The sequence below is a fragment of the Petromyzon marinus genome, chromosome 60, assembly GCF_048934315.1.
Source record: "Petromyzon marinus isolate PM22_M1 ecotype Great Lakes invasive population chromosome 60, UKy_Petmar_22M1.pri1.0, whole genome shotgun sequence".
NCBI lineage: Eukaryota > Metazoa > Chordata > Hyperoartia > Petromyzontiformes > Petromyzontidae > Petromyzon > Petromyzon marinus.
Genome location: NC_133726.1, coordinates 9,024,845 through 9,051,009, shown reverse-complemented (window position 1 = coordinate 9,051,009; position 26,165 = coordinate 9,024,845). Strand labels below are relative to the sequence as shown.

The window sequence follows — 26,165 nt, the reverse complement described above, 5'->3', positions numbered from 1 at the left end:
GCCACCGCTCCCCTTGACCCCCAGGCACACGGGGCACACACACAAGATAAAGATCCCCCGTGTAACCTACACAAACTGCTTGGGGCAAGTGCCACGTCGGCGAGCACCTTACGAAGGCGGGACACACCACCATCACAAACGCCGTCAATCACCATCGGCACGCCAACGCACGACTTAATAGGCGCTCGCTAACAGCACTCAGCCCAACATCGTGGAGAGGATGAAAGCTCTCGGACGTCCTTTGTCTCCGTGCGGGGGTAGGGGAAGTGATGCTGGGGGGTTGGGGGGAGGGGAGGAGGAGGAGGGAGATGAGGGCTGGGGTGGTGTTGGTCAGTGTACTGCTGCTGCTACTCAACCCTGTGGGACACAGCAACACAGTTTGTCACACACACAGCACCACTTTGCTCGCACCCACGCGGGCAGGAGACAGACGCAGAGAGAGGGGAGAGAGTTCGGGGCCGGCCCGCAACAATGGCTCTGGCGCTCAGGAGTTGGGTATTTAACGAAGTGTGGAAGCACTGCAGCCTGGTAAGGATCACTCGACAGAGAATGGCTCCCCGCCACGGCGAGTTGGGGCGAGCACCTACGAACACACAGATAACACACAGACACACACACATACACACACACATAGACGAACACAGATACACACATACACACACAGACACACACAGACGCACAGACACACACAGACGCACACAGACACACACAGACACACACACAACACACAGACACACACACATACACACACACACATACACACAGACACACACAGACAAACACACACATACACACAGACACACACAGACAAACACACACAGACACACACAGACAAACACACACAGACACACACAGACAAACACACATACACACATACACACAGACACACACATACACACACAGACAAACACACAGACACACACAGACACACAGACAAACACACATACACACACAGAGACAGACACACATACACACAGACACACACACAGACAACACATACATACACACACAAACAGACACACAGACACACAAAGACAAACACACAGGCACACACAGACAGACACACATACACACACATACAAACACACAGACACACACATACAAACACACAGACACACACATACAAACACACACACAGACACACACATACAAACACACACACATACACACACATACAAACACACAGACACACACAGACACACAGACAACACACACAGACACACACAGACAAACACACAGGCACACACAGACAGACACACATACAAACACACAGACACACACAGACACACACAGACAACACACACATACACACACAGACAGACACACATACACACACATACACACACAGACAAACACACAGACACACACAGACAACACACACATACACACACAGACAACACACATACAACACACATACACACACATACAAACACAGATACACACACAGACACACAGACATACATACAGACACACACAGACATACACACAGACACACACAGACACACACACACACAGACAAACACACATACACACACAGACAGACACACAGACACACACAGACACACACACAGACATACACACACAGACAACACACATACATACACACACAGACAACACACAGACACACACACAAACACACACAGACAACACATACACACACACAAACACACATACACACAGACACATACAGACACATACACACATACAAACACACAGACACGCACAGACGGACGGACAGACACTGCTGAGACAGCGAGGGTGGCTGTTCGCCGGGTCATCGCTGTGTGGACACGCTGTATGTGTGTGTGTGTACACACACAGCGTGTACACGCGTGTACACGCTGTGTGTGTACACGCTGTATGTGTGTGTACACGCTGTGTGTGTACACGCTGTGTGTACACGCTATGTGTGTGTACACGCTGTGTGTACACCCTATGTGTGTGTGTACACGCTGTGTGTGTGTACGCGCTGTGTGTGTGCACGCTATGTGTGTGTGTACACGCTATGTGTGTACACGCTATGTGTGTGTGTGTACACGCTGTGTGTGTACACGCTGTGTGTGTACACGCTGTGTGTGTGTGGACACGCTATGTGTGTGGACACGCTGCGTGTGTGTGGACACGCTATGTGTGTGTACACGCTGTGTGTGTGGACACGCTATGTGTGTGTGTGTACATGCTGTGTGTGTGTACACGCTGTGTGTGTACACGCTGTGTGTGTACACGCTGTATGTGCACGCTATGTGCGTGTGTACACGCTGTGTGCATGTGTACACGCTGTGTGCGTGTGTACACGCTGTGTGCATGTGTACACGCTGTGTGCGTGTGTACACGCTGTGTGTGTACACGCTGTGTGTGTACACGCTGTGTGCGTGTGTACACGCTGTGTGCGTGTGTACACGCTGTGTGTGTGTACACACTGTGTGTACACGCTATGTGTGTGTACACGCTGTGTGTACACGCTGTGTGTGTACACGCTGTGTGTGTGTACACGCTGTGTGTGTGTACACGCTGTGTGGACACGTTGTGTGTGTGTGTGGACACACACACACAACGTGTGTGGACACACACACACAACGTGTAAAGCTCCGGCCACCACCACCAGTGACGATTATCTGAACCGGTCCTGGGCCTCCCCTAGGTCGACTCAGCCTCAAATGAGCACCTGGCGCCTGGCGTGGTGCTGCCCCCCCCCCACCCCGTTCCGGCCTTCACAGGAGCTCGCTGACAGCACTTGCCCAGAGTCTGTCCAAGGCTACACGGGGGGGCTTTGTCTTTGTTGTCGTGCCGGACTTCACAGCCTCGCGGCTGAGCAGACAGCGCCGGCGTGGGGCGTGGGGCGTGACGTTAGCGAGGCGGGCACAAGCTGCTGATGATGATAATGCTGCTGATGATGATGCTGATGCTGCTGATTATGCTGCTAATGATGATGTTGCTGATGATGATGATGCTGCTGCTGCTGATGATGCTGCTGATGATGCTGCTGATGCTGATGCTGCTGCTGATGATGCTGCTGATAATGATGCTGATGCTGCTGATGATGATGCTGATGCTGTTGATGATGCTGCTGCTGATGCTGCTACTGATGATGATGCTGCTGATGCTGCTGCTGATGATGCTGATGCTTCTGCTAATGATGATGCTGCTGATGATGATGCTGCTGATGATTATGATGCTGCTGATGATGCTGCTGATGATGATGATGCTGCTGATGATGGTGCTGCTGCTGATTATGCTGATGATGATGCTGCGGCTGATGATGCTGCTGCTGATGATGATGTTGATGATGCTGCTGATGATGCTGCTGATGATGCTGCTGCTGATGGTAATGATGCTGCTGCTGATGTTGTTGTTGTTGGGTCTGCACACACACAGAGGGCTGCGTCTGTGTACGGGCAGACACAGAGACCAGCAGCTGGATGCCAGGCGGACAGAGGCAGGCTGCGGTACGACAGCCAGGCAGGCAGGGATACAGCCAGGCAGGGTGGTACAGTCAGTCTCCAGACCTTAATCCCATAGAAAATCTGTGGAGGGAGCTGAAGGTTCGAGTTGCCTAACGTCAGCCTCGAAACCTTAATGACTTGGAGAAGATCTGCAAAGAGGAGTGGGACAAAATCCCTCCTGAGATGTGTGCAAACCTGGTGGCTAACTACAAAAAACGTCTGACCTCTGTGATTGTCAACAAGGGTTTTGCCACCAAGTACTAAGTTATGTTTTGCAGAGGGGTCAAATACTTATTTCCCTCATTAAAATGCAAATCAATTTATAACATTTTTGACATGCGTTTTTCTGGATTTTGTTGTTGTTATTCTGTCTCTCACTATTCAAATGAACCTACCATTAAAATTATAGACTAATAATTTCTTTGTCAGTGGGTAAACGTACAAAATCAGCAGGGGATCAAATCTTTTTCCCTCACTGTACATGCCCCTCTGAAGTTTGCCAATGAACATCTGAATGAGTCAGAGGACAACTGGGTGGTTATTAACATTGTTAGTTACAACTCTGTTTCATTAAACCCCACGTGGTTATTAACATTGTTAGTTACAACTCTGTTTCATTAAACCCCACGTGGTTATTAACATTGCTAGTTACAACTCTGTTTCATTAAACCCCACGTGGTCATTAACATTGTTAGCTACAACTTACTTTGTTTCATTAAGCCCCACGTGGTTATTAACATTGTTAGTTACAACTCTGTTTCATTAAACCCCACGTGGTTATTAACATTGTTAGTTACAACTTACTTTGTTTCATTAAACCCCACGTGGTGATTAGCATTGTTAGTTACAACTCTGTTTCATTTAACCCCACGTGGTTATTAACATTGTTAGTTACAACTCTGTTTCATTAAACCCCACGTGGTTATTAGCATTGTTAGTTACAACTTTGTTTCATTAAACCCCACGTGGTTATTAACATTGTTAGTTACAACTCTGCTTCATTAAACCTCACGTGGTTATTAACATTGTTAGCTACAACTTTGTTTCATTAAACCCCACGTGGTCATTAACATTGTTAGCTACAACTTACTTTGTTTCATTAAACCCCACGTGGTTATTAACATTGTTAGCTACAACTCTGTTTCATTAAACCCCACGTGGTTATTAACATTGTTAGCTACAACTCTGTTTCATTAAACCCCACGTGGTTATTAACATTGTTAGCTACAACTTACTTTGTTTCATTAAACCCCACGTGGTTATTAACATTGTTAGTTACAACTCTGTTACACGAAACCCCACGTGGTTATTAACATTGTTAGTTGCAACTCTGTTTCATTAAACCCCTTGTGGTTATTAACATTGTTAGTTACAACTTACTCTGTTTCATTAAACCCCACGTGGTCATTAACATTGTTAGCTACAACTTACTTTGTTTCATTAAACCCCACGTGGTTATTAACATTGTTAGTTACAACTCTGTTTCATTAAACCCCACGTGGTTATTAACATTGTTAGTTACAACTTACTCTGTTTCATTAAACCCCACGTGGTTATTAACATTGTTAGTTACAACTCTGTTTCATTAAACCCCACGTGGTTATTAACATTGTTAGCTACAACTTACTCCGTTTCATTAAACCCCACGTGGTTATTAACATTGTTAGCTACAACTTACTTTGTTTCATTAAACCCCACGTGGTTATTAACATTGTTAGTTACAACTCTGTTTCATTAAACCCCACGTGGTTATTAACATTGTTAGCTACAACTTTGTTTCATTAAACCCCACGTGGTTATTAACATTGTTAGCTACAACTTACTTTGTTTCATTAAACCCCACGTGGTTATTAACATTGTTAGTTACAACTCTGTTACACGAAACCCCACGTGGTTATTAGCATTGTTAGTTACAACTCTGTTTCATTAAACCCCACGTGGTTATTAACATTGTTAGTTACAACTTACTCTGTTTCATTAAACCCCACGTGGTTATTAACATTGTTAGTTACAACTCTGTTTCATTAAACCCCACGTGGATATTAACATTGTTAGTTACAACTCTGTTTCATTAAACCCCACGTGGTTATTAGCATTGTTAGTTACAACTCTGTTTCATTAAACCCCACGTGGTTATTAACATTGTTAGTTACAACTTTGTTTCATTAAACCCCACGTGGTTATTAACATTGTTAGTTACAACTTACTTTGTTTCATTAAACCCCACGTGGTTATCAACATTGTTAGTTACAACTCTGTTTCATTAAACCCCACGTGGTTATTAGCATTGTTAGTTACAACTTACTCTGTTTCATTAAACCCCACGTGGTTATTAACATTGTTAGTTACAACTCTGTTTCATTAAACCCCACGTAGTTATTAACATTGTTAGCTACAACTTTGTTTCATTAAACCCCACGTGGTTATTAACATTGTTAGCTACAACTTACTTTGTTTCATTAAACCCCACGTGGTTATCAACATTGTTAGTTACAACTCTGTTTCATTAAACCCCACGTGGTTATTAACATTGTTAGTTACAACTCTGTTTCATTAAACCCCACGTGGTTATTAACATTGTTAGTTACAACTTTGTTTCATTAAACCCCACGTGGTTATTAACATTGTTAGTTACAACTCTGTTTCATTAAACCCCACGTGGTTATTAACATTGTTAGTTACAACTTTGTTTCATTAAACCCCACGTGGTTATTAACATTGTTAGTTACAACTCTGTTTCATTAAAACCCCACGTGGTTATTAGCATTGTTAGTTACAACTCTGTTTCATTAAACCCCACGTGGTTATTAACATTGTTAGTTACAACTTTGTTTCATAAACCCCACGTGGTTATTAACATTGTTAGTTACAACTCTGCTTCATTAAACCTCACGTGGTTATTAACATTGTTAGCTACAACTTTGTTTCATTAAACCCCACGTGGTTATTAACATTGTTAGCTACAACTTACTCTGTTTCATTAAACCCCACGTGGTTATTAACATTGTTAGCTACAACTTTGTTTCATTAAACCCCACGTGGTTATTAACATTGTTAGCTACAACTCTGTTTAATTAAACCCCACGTGGTTATTAACATTGTTAGCTACAACTCTGTTTCATTTAACCCCACGTGGTTATTAACATTGTTAGCTACAACTTTGTTACATTAAACCCCACGTAGTTATCAACATTGCTAGTTACAACTCTGTTTCATTAAACCCCACGTGGCTATTTACATTGTTAGTTACAACTTTGTTTCATCAAACCCCACGTGGATATTAACATTGTTAGTTACAACTCTGTTTCATTGAACCCCACGTGGTTATTAACATTGTTAGTTACAACTCTGTTTCATTAAACCCCACGTGGTTATTAGCATTGTTAGTTACAACTTACTCTGTTTCATCAAACCCCACGTGGATATTAACATTGTTAGTTACAACTCTGTTTCATTGAACCCCACGTGGTTATTAACATTGTTAGTTACAACTCTGTTTCATTAAACCCCACGTGGTTATTAGCATTGTTAGTTACAACTTACTTTGTTTCATTAAACCCCACGTGGTTATTAACATTGTTAGTTACAACTCTGTTTCATTAAACCCCACGTGGTTATTAGCATTGTTAGTTACAACTCTGTTTCATTAAACCCCACGTGGTTATTAACATTGTTAGTTACAACTCTGTTTCATTAAACCCCACGTGGTTATTAACATTGTTAGTTACAACTCTGTTACATGAAACCCCACGTGGTTATTAACATTGTTAGCTACAACTCTGTTTCATTAAACCCCACGTGGTTATTAACATTGTTAGTTACAACTCTGTTTCATTAAACCCCACGTGGTTATCAACATTGTTAGTTACAACTTTGTTTCATTAAACCCCACGTGGTTATTAACATTGTTAGTTACAACTTACTCTGTTTCATTAAACCCCACGTGGTTATTAACATTGTTAGTTACAACTCTGTTTCATTAAACCCCACGTGGTTATCAACATTGTTAGTTACAACTTTGTTTCATTAAACCCCACGTGGTTATTAACATTGTTAGTTACAACTTACTCTGTTTCATTAAACCCCACGTGGTTATTAACATTGTTAGCTACAACTTTGTTTCATTAAACCCCACGTGGTTATTAACATTGTACATTTTGTGACGATTGAGAACCAAAGGGGTCCGGGCTACAGAAAAGGTGAAGAACCACTGCTTTAGTCGATTCATCGTATGAATGTTATGAAGGGAGAGCGTTCCAGACGCCGCAGAAGTGCGTCTGGAAGCGCCGCGCGATGCAGTGACAGTCGTTGTTTGATGCCCAGCCAAAAGCCGCTGTGAAACGAGAAAGTAGTGGCAATATAATCGACCACGCTCTCTTTGTGGTCATCAATTACTCGGGTTCCCCTTTAAAAATAGCGGCTTCCTTCACCCACTCAAGGCAGGAACCCCCCCCCCCCGTAAGCCGATGACATCACCAAGCCCCTCCCATCACCTCCCGTCCAGCGGCACGCGTGGCAACAAAGGTGAGACTGTTTTGTTTTGCCAAACAGTCGGGTCGGTTGAGCGACGGGAGACGATAATCGGGTCGTCGCCGCTTGCTCATCCCTTCCCCTCTGTGGTTGTGTGCCCGCGTGTGTGTCGGTGTCCACGCAGATGCTGTGGATGGCTGCCACCACCTTTGTCTTCTGCCGCACGTTTCTGCTCTATTACTACGGCCCAGAGTACTACTACCTGCACAAGATGCTGGGGGTGAGATCTGCCGATGCGCCTGAACGTTCTCCCGACCTGCATTCGCCCCTTGACACTTGAGCTGTCCAGAACTGGTTTTTCGTGCCGCTGCAGCTGCTGAGAGATTTCTTTTCTTTGTTAACCCACGCGGGAGCCATGGGGAAGTCAGCGGGCTTCTCCTAGATGGAGGAGCGAGACGGTGTGGGGTGATTATTTTTAGCGAGATGCGTCGTTGCTTGAGTCTTGTGGAGGAGGGAAGGCTGTCTGACAGTGGCCTGGTTTTTTAATGCATTGCCTGAGGTCGTGAGAAAAGATTTGAAACTAATTACTTCTGCGAGGAAATTTTGAAACAAAACTTAAAATTGTGAGCAAATGAATCTGCACAAAAATGCGAGGAAATTCTGAGATGCCTGGAGAAGGATTATGGAAGTTTGGAATGAATCTGGGAGGAGAGTTCAATGAGATTGATCGAAATCTGGAGATCTTTTATTTGAAAGTCATAAAAAAAATCCAGAATAATATCCGAGAGAATTTGGGAGGAGAAAAGGAAGAGCGATCAGAGAAATCTGGAGAAAAAAATCCAAGAAAATTCTGGGAAATAAAAAAAAAATTCAATCTGGAGAAATCCTGGAGAGAAAAAAATCCAAGAGCATTCTGGGATGTCTGGAAGAAAAAAAATCTGAGACAATCCCATTAAATGTTGATATAAATCAGAGAGATCTGGAGAAACTCAGCAGAACCGGCTCCCGGGTGGCGTCCACCACCACCACCTCGCGTCTCTCAGCCGCAGCATCGCCCCTCGCGTAAGGAGGAGCGGGAGAGGAGTCCCCGTGAGGGTGAAGTGACGTGGGGCATGAGGAGCGAGACACGGGGAGGGATATTCTGGGCCAGGGGTGACGAGAGCCTTGGGACATGGACGGTGATGATGGTGACATTGATGGTGGTGATGATGATGATAACGACGACGATGATGATGATGATGGACCAAGTGCATTGCACTTCTAGGGGCCACGTAGAGAGACATAACCCAGCATCATCAAGGCCCTCACCTGTCATGGTGTGTCCCAGTGGGATTAATGTTTAGGTCAAGTGTCCGCTCGAATGTGTGCGTGGAATGTTTCTGCGGGTGTGTCCGTGGGGAGCTGCGGTGTAGCGGTCAGCGCGCTGCGCTACGAACCTGGCGACCCGGGTTCGATTCCCGCACACGGAAAACACCAGTGGTGATTATCTGAACCGGTCATGGGCCTCCCCTAGGTCGACTCAGCCTCAAATGAGTACCCGGTGCGATGTATAAACATCGCCACTGGGAGACAAAGGCGGCCGGGCGTGGTGTTGGCCACCCACCCCCTCGTGTGCTGTGCCGGCCTTCATAGGTGATCGCTAACAGCACTTGCCCCTGCAGTCTGTTAAGGCTACACGGGGGATCTTTGTCTTTGTGTGTGTGGGGAAAGGTGGCGTCGTGGTCAGCACCAATGACAGTGGCGAATATTTTCAACCGGTTCTGGGTCTCCCCCTAGATCAGCTCGGCCTGAAACGAGCACCGGGCGTGGGTGACGTTGGCGACCTTCACAGGTGTGACGTGGTGACCTTCACAGGTGTGACGTGGCGACCTTCACAGGTGTGCCGTGGTGACCTTCACAGGTGTGCCGTGGTGACCTTCACAGGTGTGCCGTGGTGACCTTCACAGGTGTGACGTGGTGACCTTCACAGGTGTGACGACCTTCACAGGTGTGACGTGGCGACCTTCACAGGTGTGCCGTGGTGACCTTCACAGGTGTGACGACCTTCACAGGTGTGACGACCTTCACAGGTGTGACGTGGTGACCATCACAGGTGTGACGTGGTGACCTTCACAGGTGTGCCGTGGTGACCTTCACAGGTGTGACGTGGTGACCTTCACAGGTGTGACGTGGTGACCTTCACAGGTGTGCCGTGACGACCTTCACAGGTGTGACGACCTTCACAGGTGTGCCGTGACGACCTTCACAGGTGTGACGTGGTGACCTTCACAGGTGTGACGACCTTCACAGGTGTGACGTGGCAACCTTCACAGGTGTGACGTGGCGACCTTCACAGGTGCGCCGTGGTGACCTTCACAGGTGTGACGTGGTGACCTTCACAGGTGTGACGACCTTCACAGGTGTATCGTGGTGACCTTCACAGGTGTGACGTGGTGACCTTCACAGGTGTGACAACGTTCACAGGTGTGCAGTGACGACCTTCACAGGTGTGACGACCTTTACAGGTGTGACGACCTTCACAGGTGTGCCATGACGACCTTCACAGGTGTGCCGTGGTGACCTTCACAGGTGTGACGTGGTGACCTTCACAGGTGTGCCGTGGTGACCTTCACAGGTGTGACGACCTTCACAGGTGTGCCGTGGTGACCTTCACAGGTGTGACGTGGTGACCTTCACAGGTGCTCAGCACCGACACTTGCCCAAGCGTCTGTGTTGCTGCAGGGAGTATTTGTCGCAGTTGGGGGGGTGCCCGTGCGTGTCGATGTCTCAATGGGGGGGTCTCCTTCCATCAGCTAGGATTGTGCCTTAGCCGTGCCTCGGCTTCCGCAATCAACCTCAACTGCGCCCTCATCCTGCTGCCCATGTGCCGCACCACGCTGGCGCTGCTGCGGGGATCACGGAGGGTGAGTCACCACCACCAACCACCACCAACCACCACCACCACAAACCACAAACCACCACAAACCACCAACCACAAACCACCACCACCCACCACCACCAACCACAAACAACCACCACCAACCACCACCACCAACCACCACCACCACCACAAACCACCAACCACAAACCACCACCACCCACCACCATCACCACCCACCACCACTACCCACCACCACCACCAACCACCACCAACCACCAGAACGTGGGGGGATGACAGACAGCCGGGTGGTGTATCCGTGTGGCCGGGGGCACGACGAGAGAGCCACAAGAGGGAGGAGGAGGCGGTGGCGTGGGTGGGGGGAGCTACTGGCAGCGCGTTTGTCTCCAGCCGTCGATGATTACGTGACGGACAGAGAAGACTTTTTAACGCTTCCCGCAAAGCGTCGTTTTATTCTTCTTATTTTTCTTATTATCATTCTCATTATTCTTATTATTATTATTTGCCGAGGTGAGTGGCGCAGAGGACGTAGAGCTGAACCAGCGCTGCTGAGACTCTGCGTTGGAGTCTGGGTGTCAGCCGCTGCCTATCGTCAGCTTATGGGCTCCGCCTGCTCATCAGTGACTCACATAACCATAGACTTACACAGAGACCCATAGACTTACATAGAGACCCATAGACTTACATAAAGACCCACAGACCTAGACAGAGACCCATAGACTTACACAGAAACCCATAGACTTATATAGAGACCCATAGACTTACACAGAGACCCATAGACCTAGACAAAGACCCATAGACTTACATAGAGACCCATAGACTTACATAGAGACCCACAGACCTAGACAGAGACGCATAGACTTACACAGAGACCCATAGACTTATATAGAGACCCATAGACTTACATAGAGACCCACAGACCTAGACAGAGACCCATAGACTTACACAGAGACCCATAGACTTACATAGAGACCCATAGACTTGCACAGAGACCCATATATTTACATAGAGACTCATAGACTTACACAGAGACCCATAGACTTACACAGAGACCCATAGACTTACATAGAGACCCATATACTTACACAGAGACCCATATACTTACATAGAGACTCATAGACTGACATAGAGACCCACAGACCTAGATAGAGACCCATAGACTTACACAGAGACCCATAGACTTACATAGAGACCCATAGACTTACACAGAGACCCATATACTTACATAGAGACTCATAGACTTACACAGAGACCTATAGACTTACACAGAGACCCATAGACTTACATAGAGACCCATATACTTACATAGAGACCCATAGACTTACACAGAGACCCATAGACTTACATAGAGACCCATAGACTTACACAGAGACCCATAGACTTACATAGAGACCCATAGACTTACATAGAGACCCATAGACTTACATAGAGACCCACAGACCTAGAAAGAGACCCATAGACTTGCACAGAGACCCATAGCATTACATAGAAACACATAGACTTACACAGAGACCCATAGACTTACATAGAGACCCATAGACTTACACAGAGACCCACAGACCTAGACAGAGACCCATAGACTTACATAGAGACCAATAGACTTACACAGAGACCCATAGACTTACACAGAGACCCATAGCATTACATAGAGACCCATAGACTTACATAGAGACCCACAGACCTATACAGAGACCCACAGACTTACATAGAGACCCATAGACTTACACAGAGACCCATAGACTTACATAGAGACCCACAGACTTAGACTACAAAATTACACGTGGAAAACAATCGCCTCTTCAACTTTCGTACAATTCGAGAAGCCACATCTCTACAAATCGGTGGGGGCACCAACACAATTCAGAAAGCCACTGCGGTTCCATCGACATCGACTCGCCGGTATCGTGATGCATGGAAACCTGACGTAGTGGTCGGAGGGAATATCGCCCGAATGTCGTCAGACTCAGAGTTCTAATCCCTGTTGGGGTTGCAATCATCCCGTCATCATCATCATCATCTCTGCAGGAAGGGTAAATTGAGCACCGCCTTGTGGGTGGATGTCGCTCGCCTCCATCCCCCCGGCGGCTATCCACGTGTACGCCGCAGTTGACACGCGCGTGTGGTGGTGGCGTATTTACGTACACACGGTGAACTTCTTTCGCACCGTACGTAGTCAACCCTGATAATCGTGTGCCTCACCTGGGCCAGGTGACGAGTCGCGGAACCCGGAGGCTTCTGGATCGGAACAAATCATTCCACGTCGCGTGCGGGATCGCCATCGCCCTGTTCACAGGTGACGTGCCGCTACCCTTTGAAAAAACATCATCCCCGTGTGTGTATGTGTATGTATGTGTGTATGTTTATGTGTGTGTGTATGTGTGTGTGTATGTGAGTGCGTGTGTATGTGAGTGTGTATGTGTGTGTGTGTATGTGTGTGTATGTGTGTGTATGTGCGTGTGTGTATGTGTGTGTGTCTGCTACAGCAGAGGTGTAGGGAATTCCAACAAGACCTACATCTCTGCTTTATTGACCTGGTCAAGGCCTATGATACCATCAGTAGGCCTGGGCTCTGGGTTGTTCTTCGTGCTTTTGGAGTACCTGACCCTCTGCTCACGATCATTAAAGACCTTCATGATGGTGAGCGGGCCCGGGTAAAACTACGTGGCCGGGAGTCAGAGCCATTCCCTGTACACCTTGGGGTGCGACAGGGATGTCCTCTGGCTCCCACATTATTTAACATCTATTTTGACCACGTAGTTCGTGAAGCCTTCAATTGCTGTACCGGGGGAATCTCCATATGGTACAGATATAATGGGAGGCTGATCGATGCCCGGGTGTGGTCAAGGGATGGCTCCCTATTGCTCAACCACGTTAAGTATGCTGATGATTTGGTAATAGCTGCTCAGTCAGAGGAGGAGTTGGAGACGCTGCTGCTGAGACTGGAGCGTGCCACTAAGAGGTGGGGCCTTACCATCAGCCCCACCAAAACTAAGCACCTGCCTGGGTATTTTGTACCATCGGACACTCCACCCCCACAACTCCCAATCGGTGATGGGGCAGTTGTGGAGAGAGTGGAGAGTTTCCCATACCTGGACAGTGTGCTTATGACTAGCTCCAGTTTAACAGCAGAGGTCTCACTCCGAATCAGTCGAGCGGCAATATCTTTTCATCGGTTGCGTAACACTGTGTGGAAGCTACCTGGTCTGTCGCTCCGCACTAAGCTTCAGGTCTTCTCGGCCACGGTCATTCCCTCCCTTCTCTACGCTTGCGAAACGTGGACCACCCTAATGGAACATCTTCGCCGGTTAGAAACATTTAGGCTGGCCTGCCTACGATCCATCCTGGTTTTAACCAGACTGGATTGTGTGAGGAGCTCACAAATCCTTGAAAGATCTGGGCAAGGTCCCATTGGTGAGCTCCTCCGGCGGGCAAGGCTGCGATGGCTGGGTCATGTAGCCCGCATGCCCAGTCACCACATACCGAAACAGCTTTTGTTCGGCCGGATTGAGGGGGCTAAGCGGGCGCGGCACGGGCTAGAGTAGGGATGGAGTGATGTGGTACAGGAGGACGTGGAGCTGAGTGGACTTGCCGATGACTGGTACCAGCGGTGTCAAGATCGGCCTCTGTGGAGGAGGCTCGTGAAGGATGCTACTGGGCAGTTGGAGGTAGTCGCTCTCCAACAACAACGGAGGGCGGAGGAGCGACGCTCAGAACAACGAGCGGAGCGCCCGGTGGCTAAAGCACAGCAGGTTGGCACAGTAGGGGGCACAGGGGGTGCATCAGCCAGTCATCTCAGTCAGTCGACCCGTGGCACCTGGGTCTGCCCCATGACCTCCTGCCAGCGGGCGTTCGACACTTCACGTGGCCTCAGGGTGCACATAGCCTGGCACAAGCGTCGTGGTGACGTCACCGCCACTTAGTGGCGAATGGCGGTTGTTGTTGTTGTTGTGTATGTGAGTGTGTGTATGTGTGTGTATGTGTGTATGTGCGTGTGTATGTGAGTGTGTATGTGAGTGTGTGTATGTGTGTATGTGCGTGTGTATGTGAGTGTGTGTGCACGTGTGTGTGGAGGCCGTTTGCGTTTTTTCACTGCACAAGCCGGGCTGTGCCAATGACATAGGAACTTTTTGCCAGTTTCAAAAATGATGAAAAATAACAATCGGGTTTGACCCTTTCTGGGAATACAACTGGAGTCGTGTTCAGATGTTCAAACACCAAATAGACACCAAGGCATCAAGCCTGCTCTGATGACACCAAATAGACACCAAGGCATCAAGCCTGCTCTGATGATAATATATATGCATTGTCCTTGGAACTTATTGGCCCACGCCAATAGATGTATAATTATCAGAGTGTGTTTGTTTGCATGTTTTGCCACAAGTAACGTGTGATTAATGCAGACTTGATGCCTTGCAAAAAGGTTTCTATTTGGTAATTGAACATCCTAACACCACCTGTTTTATTGCTAGAAAGGTTAAAACATACTTTCATTTTTCAACAATAGTTTACATTTGTAAAGTGGTGAATTGCATCCGTAGATACCCGATGCACCACCACCACCACCGTGTACGTAAAGCGAAGGAGGTGCTACCAGATCACGTCCCCCCCCCCCCAACTCCGGCGAAGCCCCTCCCAGAGAATTCTGGAGGCTGTGGCCGTGTGACCTCTCGCCTCACTCTGTCCCTCTCTCGCTCCCTGCAGGCTTGCACTGTGCAGCACACATGGTCAATGCCTGGAACTTCTCCGCCCATCACTCATCGCAGTTCCCAGAAATAAATGTCGTGCGATATCGAAACGAGGTGAGCAGTTTGCAGGGAGGGAATATATCGCAGATGAACTCAAGATCGCGTTTGACTATAAATTCGAATTGACTCTCGCGCTCACAAATCGATCCTCGATGCTTCGTGCAAATGATGTGAAAAGTCCGATTGGATTCCCGGCCAGGGCTGTAACATCGGTGGCGAGCGAGATCTGAATGGGCCCCTGCCCTCCCCAGGCACACGCGCCGGGTACTTGCACGATGCTGCGGTCAGCGCAGCAACATCCATAGTTGTACTCTACCTCTATACCCCTCCCCTTGACCAATCACCAACCCGCACTGGCCATCGTAGTGAAGTGCTGCCCGTCCTCCTGTAATCCGGCATGTGTTCACAACGCGAATTGGGTATAAAGCGATGAATGTACGAGGGAACGCATTTTTTTTCAGAGCGCGGTTGCGAATTGGTTGTGGCGCGGCCCTTTTGCCAGTGTCCAAAATGATGAAAAATAAGAATATGGGTGACCCGTTTCTGGCAATAATAAAACAGTTGTGTTAAGATGTTAAAACATCAAATAGATGTTACCTATTGCAAGGCATCAAGTCTGCATTCACCACACATACTTGTGGCAAAGCATGCAAACAAACATGCTCCTATCATATACGCATTGTCTTTAAAACTGATTGTCCCACACCAGAGACGGCCTTCTTGATGATCTCATCTTACCAGTCAGTGTCAAACAGGTGTTCAGATGTTTGAACATCTTAACACCAATTTATTGCCAAAAATGGTAAAACTTATTCTTATTTTTTCATCATTTTGGTTATAACGCGATTGAGCAGACGGAGCTACGTTGTGCAAACAGGAATCAGCGCTCATTCGGCTGCCTTGGCTTAGCATCACAACAAGGCGTTGGGATGCTGCTGGATGCTACCTAGCATCACAACAAGGCGTTGGGATGCTGCTGGATGCTTATAGATGCTACCTAGCATCACACAAGGCGTTGGGATGCTGCTGGATGCTTCTAGATGCTACCCACGCACCTCAGTCTTTGTTCAGCCTGCGTACGCATCTCACGCGCTATCGCAGACTCTACCCCTACATTACATATTATTTATTGTAACGCGATAGTTCCATAATGCGGTATTCTTCAGGAACACGATCGACTACAGCGTGGCAGGGGAACAGACGCGTATGGTCAAACAAAGCTGCATTGTATGCGGGGGGGAGGCCTTCATCCGGCAGTGGGGTCACAGATGGGCCCTGCGTTGTTATTCGGGCTGCCCGCCGCTCTGGTTAGCTCAGCTTGAGCCGACGAGGCTCCCAGCACCGGGTAGCAAAACGTCGGTACATCGTCGCCGCAGAGCAACGCGCGTGGAGAGAGCCGCGTAGCAGCAGTAGCAGCAGCAGCGGCAGCAGCGCGAATCCCCGCACGGTGATACACTCTGCTCGGCGTTTTGTGAGTGGCAGTGAATGCAGTTCAATTTACAAAATATGCATCTATTTTCAGGATCCAAGGAAAATCCTTTTCACAACGGGTATGTTTTTGGATTCACATTTAAAACAAATGCAAAACAGATGTTTGTGCGCGCGTGTGTTTATGTTAATGGTGAGCGGTGGCGCATTGGTTAGCGGAGTGTGCTACGAACCCGGCGACACAAGTCCCATTCACGCTCACAAACAACATCAGTGAATTGACCTCTGTTAAATAGAGCTTTATAGCTCTTCGGATTCCTCCAGTATAGATAAATATTCTGATTCTGAAATATCAGCACTGGGGAGACAAAGGTGGGCAGGCGTGGTGCTGGTCACACACCCCCTCGTGTGCCGTGCCGGCCTTCATAGGTGCTCGCTAACAGCATAGGTGCTCACTGACTTGCCCCAACAGTCTGTTAAGGCTATATGGGGGATGTTTGTCTTTATATCAATCAGTCCCAGGTGTTACGGGAATCCTCATGGTCGTCATCCTCTTCCTCATCGGAACTTCATCCACTCGACAGATCAGGTGGTTCACTCACTCCTGCAGCTGAAAGTCACTCAGACCGTTACACAGCAGATCATAACACTAACATCCTAACACTAAGATCCTAACACTGAGATCCTAACACTGAGATCATAACACTGATATCATAACACTAAGATCCTAACATTAAGATCCTAACACTAACATCCTAACACTGAGATCCTAACACCGAGATCATGACACTGAGATCCTAACACTGAGATCCTAACACTGAGATCCTAACACTGAGATCCTAACACGGAGATCCTAACACTGAGATCCTACCACTGGCATCCTAACACCGAGATCCTAACACGGAGATCATAACACTGAGATCCTAACACTAACATCCTAACACTGAGATCCTAACACGGAGATCCTAACACTGATATCCTAACACTGAGATACTAACACTGGCATCCTAACACCGAGATCCTAACACTGAGATCCTAACACTGAGATCCTAACACTGAAATCATAACACTAACATCCTAACACTGAGATCCTAACACTGAGATCCTAACACTGAGATCCTAACACTGAGATCCTAACACTGGCATCCTAACACCGAGACCCTAACACTGAGATCCTAACACTGAGATCCTAACACTGGCATCCTAACACCGAGATCCTAACACTGAGATCCAAACACTGAGATCCTAACACTGAGATCATAACACTGAGATCCTAACACTGAGATCATAACACTGAGATCCTAACACTGAAATCCTAACACTGAGATCCTAACACTGAGATCCTAACACCGAGACCTAACACTGAGATCCTAAAACTGAGATCATAACACTGAGATCCTAACACTGAGATCCTAACACTGAGATCCTAACACTGGCATCCTAACACCGAGATCCTAGCACCAAGATCCTAACACTGAGATCCTAACACTGAGATCCTAACACTGGCATCCTAACACCGAGATCCTAACACTGAGATCCAAACACTGAGATCCTAACACTGAGATCATAACACTAACATCCTAACACTGAGATCCTAACACTGAGATCCTAACACTGAGATCCTAACACAGAGATCCTAACACTGAGATCATAACACCAAGATCCTAACACTGGGATCCTAAAACTAAGATCCTAACACTGAGATCCTAACACTGAGATCATAACACTGAGATCCTAACACTGATACCCTAACACTGAGATCCTTACACTGACGCTGATGCCGAGAGCCTCACCTTTATTGACCACTGCTGCACAAATAGCCGGGCGCGCCACTTCTAGAGGGGATGTTGGCCGATGGGTCAAGAACAATGACAGGGTGGCAGCCAAGGAACGCAATGCGCCCGAGAGGACGTGACACCCAAGCAGGAGACAGAGCGATGATGAGATCAACTCGCGAGGAGAGAACGTCCCGCATGGATTGTTACATTCTATGAACTATTTTAATTGGTTTCCCAGGCAAGGCCCACTGAGTGATATAGCTCTTCGTGGCTTGGTGAGGAGGCCTTCATCCAGAATCAGAATCTTTATTTACACTGTAGGAATCAGATGAGCTATAAAGCTCCTTTTCACAGTTGTCCAGTCGGGGCACGGGGTAAGAACGTCACAACAACAAACAGTTACAAAAGCACAATAGGAGCGCAAAGTACAAGAAAGGTTCGCAAATCCCCCAAACACAAACAAATACAACACAAAACCATCCCCATCCTACCAGACAAAGCCCACTGAGGTATTCACTTATTTTTCGATTTAAAGCTTTCGTGACTGCAATGATTCATCTTCTTTGGTTCTTTTGGTAAAGTCACGTAGAATGAGAATAAAATAATAAATTGATAAAATAAAATAACACAATAATATTCTCACGACGTTTCGGCCACAACACAAGCGGCCTTCATCTTTAAGCTTAAAGGTCGTGATCTGAATGTGGCTTTTTCACTCCAGCGCTGTCCTACCAGACAGTCTCGTCCCTTCACCTGATGAAGGCCGCTTGTGTTGTGGCCGAAACGTCGTGAGAATATTATTGTGTTATTTTATCAATTTATTATTTTATTCTCATTCTACGTGACTTTACCGAAAGAACCAAAGAGGATATTCACTTATTGTTCAAAAGCGACCTGGCCACAAATGGTAGCTCAGTGGAGCGACCATTGCTGGTGATGACGACGATGACGCCGACTCCACATGCAATGGAAGCTGCCTTTAAAGATGTAATAATCTGACGGCTTGCTTTGCCCTTTGACTTACAGAGTGACTTCCTACAACGTCTTCTGGTACACCCACAGCCTCTACCTCATCTTCTTCCTGCTGTTGCTGCTGCACGCGACCGGGTGAAGCGACACGGAACACCGTCCTTGACGTCACAGAGGATAGGGCAGGCAATTTGGGGTTGTGAATAGACCGTATGGGCAGGAAAGTACTAAACTAAGCTCACCGATGCTTATGCTTTATTTCACCATGTAAGGCTTCTCTGAGCGACTACATAGCTCTATTTTTCTAGAAGCGACCTGGCTATCGCAAATGATAGCTCGACGAAGTGGCTTGTGATCACGTGGAAATGTACGGCGGCCAAATCCTCGAAACGCTTGGAGGGAAAAACCCGCGGGACGCAGAGAAAACTTGCACGCGACCGCGGGGAGAGACAGGCGTCAGGGTCGGGATCGAAGCCACCACCTACTGCATACCAGGCGAGGTATGATCGGGATGGCTAGGACGTGGGTGCATGGTGGAGGAGGAGGGCAGGAGTGGCACTGACAGAGCTCAACGACCCTGGGGGTGCAGTTGTAGGTGGTGGGCAGTTGTAGGCAGTCGCCCTCCAGCAACAACAGAGGGCAGAGGAGCGACGCTCACAACAACGAGCGGAGCGCAGGGGTGGCTAAAACACAGCAAGTTGGCACAGTAGGGGGCACAGGTGGCGCATCGGTCAGTCATCTCAGTCTGTCCCGTGACCTCCTGCCGGCAGGTGTTCGACACTTCACGTGGCCTTACATTGCACATAGCCTGGCACAAGCGCCGTGGTGATGTCACCGTCACTTAGTGGCGAATGGCGGTTGTTGTTGTTGATGAGACTGTGAGAGTGACCCTTGGAAATCAGGAGCCGGCTCGTAACAGCCAAGGCAGTTAGAAAGGAGGCGACTGTGATGGTGCAGTGGCGTCGTTGTGACGTTGGTTCCGATGAAAATGTTGCCAAATTTTAACATTTAGCGACCAATATTATTCATAAAAAAGGTTTTACGGGTTATATCTCGTAAGTTTAAGTGTGTTGTAAACCCGCCACCACCCGACATAGCCAATTAGTAACGTTTGTCACGTATTTTGTCTGGCAAAATCGCCCAATGATGCTGGATGTAATTTCCAGTGAAACGTCGTATTCAAATTGTAAATGTTGTGGATTTACTCTCCAACACACCGGTGGGCTAAAGTAGTAACTGATTGGCATGTTTTTTTTACATAACAAACCTTACTAATTAGCCATGTTGGGTGGTAGTGGGTTCACAACACATTTATAAGTTTGCCGATCTAACCCACAAAACCTTTATCATGAATACCATTTCATAAATGTGCTTTACAATGATTCAATTAGTGATGACACATTGCAATCATCGCCCCTTACCACAGAGACCTAGCAGGACCCTGCTGAGAACGAGGCTTGAGACTATGCGAGGCTTTCCCGGGCACACAGGCACAGCAACAAGAATGATTATAACAAATAAATAAATGCATCTCCTTTGTCTATTACAGTGGAGTTCTCAAAGTCCAAATAAACCTCCTGGAACATCCGCCGGGATGCGATACCCACGGGCGGCCCGGCAACGCCACATCGCTTCCCGGCGTTGGCATTCCCGAGCCCCTTCCCGAAGGATTTGCCGAGCCGGAGCCAGGGATGGCGAAGAACTCCGGGGTGGAATGCCGTGAGCTGCCCAGATTTCAGTCGCAAATTCCCGAGGTGGGTGCATAAGGTTTTCCCCCGCACCGTGCGTGCATCTCGGTGTTTTAACCACGGTCTGCAGCTGTTCCCGCGCTAATTATATCTGCGAATGCCAAAATCGCGTCGGGCGGTGGAGGGTTCACGACAAGAACGTTCGAATTAAACCACCCACCCACCACCACGTGGCCCAGCCCAGACACCAACAACGGACTCCATAGTAGTATCAGCGGCTGCTATGGAAACCTACATTGCAGGTTGACGTCTCCACCTGTCTCCCGCTTGCCTCTCCCTCCATCTCCACTGCCTGTGCTGCGTCAATCTCCCGGCCGATCGGTGCTGGCGGTGGCGTTGGCGGCAGGCCTGGCTGTGGGTGTCGGGCCCATTGTGCCTCTACTGCGCCGAGCGAGTCTACCGCCTCATCCGCAGCAGCCGGGCGGTCACCGTCACCTCGGCCGCTCAGCACCCGGGCAACGTCCTGGAGATCCGCATGCTCAGGCCGGGCTTCACCGCCCGGCCGGGCCAGGTGAGCAGACGAACCCCCGTGTCGCCAATCCGATGCTCTTAATCATAATTAAAATAATTAATGGTTCGCATTTACACGGCGTCATTCGTGCAAACGGCACTGCGGCAATTTTGAACCATCACAACGGCCGACGCCTCAAACTACAGCGTGCTTCAAAACAATGTTAACACTTACACGGGACTATCATTTTTCATGGAAAAATAACTGATAATACACTGTAACATGATAACAAATGCATGTTAATAGCTTAAAAAATCAAAGAGTCTCCCACTTGTTCGCCGTCGTTGTCAACGCGTGCCTGGAATCTTCTCTCGGTGGTCTCCAGAGCCCGGAGGCAGCAGCATATTGCTTGTGGTTTTGTTGCAAATTCTCCGAAGTGTTAACATTTTTTTGAAGCGTCAGAATAAAAAAATTCGGACAAGATACAAATTTCCAACATTAGAACTCCAGGATGTAGAGCTGCGATTCCCATCGGAGAGGATCGCCCCCCAAGGAAGACATCTCGTCGGCAAGAATACGCAAACAATAACCGAGAAGCGTACCAAGGTTGAGCCGTAATCATGTTAACACCGGCGATGGTCGGCAGAATCCACAGCCTGGAGGATTCCTCGGCTCAAGCACCGGCGAGCGGAGAGCCTGCCAACAGTAGGACTTGTGACACCGGGGAAACCTTCGCGATAGATCCAACCGGTGAACAAAAAACAAACGCAGACTTCGTATCCAGATGCAGCTAGGCTGGCTTACCGCCGCCTCCACGCTCATTTGAGCGAGACACAGAATAATGAAGGTGATGATCATCATAATTCGCGTCGGCATGGAGAATACACGCCACAAGATAACTCGGCAGACAAAGATGCCTCGACCCATCCGCGAGATTGCCACTGCTCCGCGAGGGATGAGCCATTCTCTGCTCTTATTTATGGCTTCCATTTCCGGCCATGGCCAAACCATCAGTGTCCTTGAGCTCCCCACGGGCGACGCAGCCTTGAACGAGTGCTGCTGCCCGATGTCCACGTCAGGCAAAAGGCAGAGCCGGGCGCGGTGGTGGACACACCACCGCCTCCTCCCGTGTCGTGCCGGCCTTAATAGGTGCTCGCTAACGAACCTTTGTCTTTGTGCGTGCGCACGTGTGTGTGTGTGTGTGCGCGCGTGAGCTAGTACGTGCTGCTACATTGCCCAAGTGTCTCAACGTTTGAGTCTCATCCATTTACCCTCACAGAGGTAAGAGAGCCGCTCGCACGGCACGCCTAAACAACAACAACAACAATCACCAGCGAAATGTCACGGTACTCAGAGTTGCAAATGTCGCGGGTTTACTCTCAAACACACAACAACCGGTTTGCGCTGAAGTAGTCACTAATTGTGCACGTTCTGTTTACGTGACAAAGCTTACTGATTGGCTGTGTCGGGTGGCGGTGGCGGGGTTAACGACCAGATTGAAACATTTACGTGATCCAACCCAAAAAAAACCTAAACTTTACTATGGTGGGTGGACTTTAGAAACTTGCGCCAGTTTTTTTTAAACTGCCGCACCGGGAATCTAATCGAGCCGGCGACCTCCTGACAATGAGTCCAGCGCACTGATTGACCCGGGTGCTGTGGTAGCTCCCTCTCAGCCATCATTGGTATCACCATCGTTACTATTATTATTACTACTACGAGCCTTTTGCCCGTCCAAGGACGGGCGTATTGCAGTAAATGGTAAACTTGCAAGCGAAAATCAGACCACGACGTGATATATTCATTGCATCAATTCGTGTGCAATTTATAAGGCCGCGGTGACACAGACTTTTTTTCATTTAAAGGTTTTAATGCCTTGTTCATCACGACGTCCTTTTTACTTTGATGTCTCAGTAGCGTTACGGAGATCACGTGACGTGAGGGTGCTGCCTTTGTAGTGAGGGTTGTGAGTTGACGCTGAGGAGGGGGGAGGAGGCGCCCCCCCCCTACCCCCATGTCGAGTGACGTCACCCACTCATGATTATTAATGAGGGGGGCTGTTCGATTTGCAGTGACATCACCTTCTCATGATTATTAATGAGGGGGGGGAGGGGTTCTCCATGCGGAGTTACGTCACCCGCTCCTGTATTGATGAGGGGCGGGTCCATGTGGATGACGTCACCTATTAATGATTATTAATGAGGGGGGCTGGTCGAAGTGGAGTGGCGTCTCGCGCGTTACACGCTGACATTCTTGGGTAAATGTAGTAGTCAATTACTACTCAATATTTGTTGTTGTTGCGAGGCTTACAAACGGTCCACGGTGGTCTTGGACTCCAGCCGCCAGGAGCACAACGACCTATTGTACTGAAATAGCTACGGATGATTTTTAACCCCGTATACAAAGAATATGTTAGGCTATAACTGTATTTGGTTTAGAAGAAGATAGTCTCCCAGTGGCACTGCGTGCGAGTTAGCAAAAACGTCCGGTGTGCAGTAACAAACACCCAGTGTATGCCTACTGTAGTTTACGCTCTACATTTTTGGGAATTGTTATTTTTTTCACTTGTAAATGTTTAAATTTTTTTGACATTTATGGTTAATTGTTGGAAACACACTTTTTATTACTTGTTTATCTGTTTGAATCGGCCCTCCCCCCCCTTGTGGCCGACTGGGCCCCGATGCATCGCATAAGCCTGCTGGCACATACCACCTCCCCCCCGCCCCCCCAGAAAGGGTCAATCCTATTCTGAAACTTTGATCCCGGCAAGAAAGGTCCCACGTTGTCAGCCTGTCTGTCTGCACGCCTTGCGAGTCACGTCACCACAGGGTGCGCCGTGTTGGTGTTCGGGCCGAAGAAGCCGAGACTCGCGCCGTGCTTTGGCGTCGCTATGTCAGTAACATCCCTCCCCGATCGGGACTGGGGGCCCTCTGGAACGCTGGCTAAGTGTTCCTGACCGATTTCCAGAACCCCCACGTTAGAAACCAGAACCTCGCTCGGAGCCCCGCGCTGGCCGGCAGCCGCCTGGAAGACGCTCGCCAGCCTGGAATGAGCTCATACCACGTCGAAAAATATTATTACTATGCTTGTTTATATTTCTCCAGGACAACCTCACTGAGGTCGCCACGGTGGCTAGGAGATATTAACTGCCTCGCCTGCTATGCACGAGGTCGTGGGTTCGATCCCAACGCTGACGTCTGCTGCTGTATATTTGGAGTTTGCGTGTCTCTCTCTCTCTCCTCCTGGTCGCGTGGATTTTTCTCCGGGTCCTCCGGGTTTTCCCTTCACATTTAGAATCAACAGCACGCGTTTCGAGCATTTGGCCGCGATATATTTCCACGCGATAAGCAACTTCGTTGAGCAATAATTTGTGTTATCCAGGTGGCTTGAAAAATAAAAAATAGTTTAGTTTTCATTTTACTGTTCCATTCTTAAAATCATTTTCAGGAGGTTACTGCCAGTTTTTTGAAGTAGAGGGCGATGTTGCTGCACGTGATCCCTATTGGGCAAATTGCAGGTGATATCTGACCATTGGGATGTTTGGCCAATGCCAGTTACCCTGCTAATTCGCTTAGCTTTCATCGTTCGCTTATTTCGTATGGATTCATAGTTGCGGATTAAAGATGTAATCTTAGATGTTCTTGTCCACTCAGTTGTCTGTTCAGAAGCAAAGCGGATCTCGTCCATTCCTCCTTTAAAGGAGTGAAGACGGTGGAAGTGGCAGCAGCGGCGGAGTGTTTACGACGCAGTCCACGGTTTGGGATTCGTGGCTGCACACGCGCATGCCGCCCGATCTTCCATGCACCGTTTGTGTATTGGGTGGCCACAATCGGCCGCATGGCCCCACCGGTCTCTGACCCGGTCGACGGTAGGGTCCCTGTAGGGGACGTTAATTTCTGACGTCGGTCGCGGTCCAGAACTTCTCCGGAGGAAACCCAACGCGGCACAGGTGGGGGAGAGAGAGAGAGCACAAACTCCACACAGTGAGAGGCGCCCGAGTCGGGAGTCGAACCCAGGCCCCTTCTCGCTGCGAGGCCGCGAGCCTCACCACTGCGCTGCTCTACCGCCCTGGGGCTCGTTACAAACATCGGCTGACATCTCAATCGGCTCTCGGTCCAAACGACGCGGCCTGCCGCCTCCCCGTGCAAACGAGCGACGAGGTGGGGATCATCTCCGACGGCCGCCCCGGAGACAGCGGTGGGCATTCCACATTCCCGCGGCAGGGGTTGGTGGTGTAGCGGGGGGGTGTGGGGGC

General features: G+C 48.5%; 1 protein-coding gene across 3 annotated transcripts in view; it reads left to right on the top strand.

Moving 5' to 3' along the window:
* The first annotated feature begins 282 nt into the window (after positions 1-282).
* Positions 283-26,165, top strand: part of NOX4 (NADPH oxidase 4) — a 47,537-nt gene continuing 21,654 nt past the window's right edge. The window contains exons 1-11 of one of the 3 annotated variants that reach the window (XM_076053350.1): positions 283-528; positions 8,098-8,193; positions 10,706-10,816; positions 13,000-13,084; positions 15,493-15,590; positions 17,059-17,086; positions 17,481-17,553; positions 19,769-19,849; positions 21,261-21,465; positions 21,806-21,970; positions 23,129-23,191. In XM_076053350.1, the coding sequence (XP_075909465.1) occupies positions 472-528; positions 8,098-8,193; positions 10,706-10,816; positions 13,000-13,084; positions 15,493-15,590; positions 17,059-17,086; positions 17,481-17,553; positions 19,769-19,849; positions 21,261-21,465; positions 21,806-21,970; positions 23,129-23,191 (1,062 nt within the window). In that variant the 5' untranslated portion in view covers positions 283-471. Of the gene's footprint in view, positions 529-8,097; positions 8,194-10,705; positions 10,817-12,999; positions 13,085-15,492; positions 15,591-17,058; positions 17,087-17,480; positions 17,554-19,768; positions 19,850-21,260; positions 21,466-21,805; positions 21,971-23,128; positions 23,192-26,165 lie in introns of those variants that run through there. The other 2 variants (XM_032976605.2, XM_076053351.1) reach the window with 2 other exon arrangements.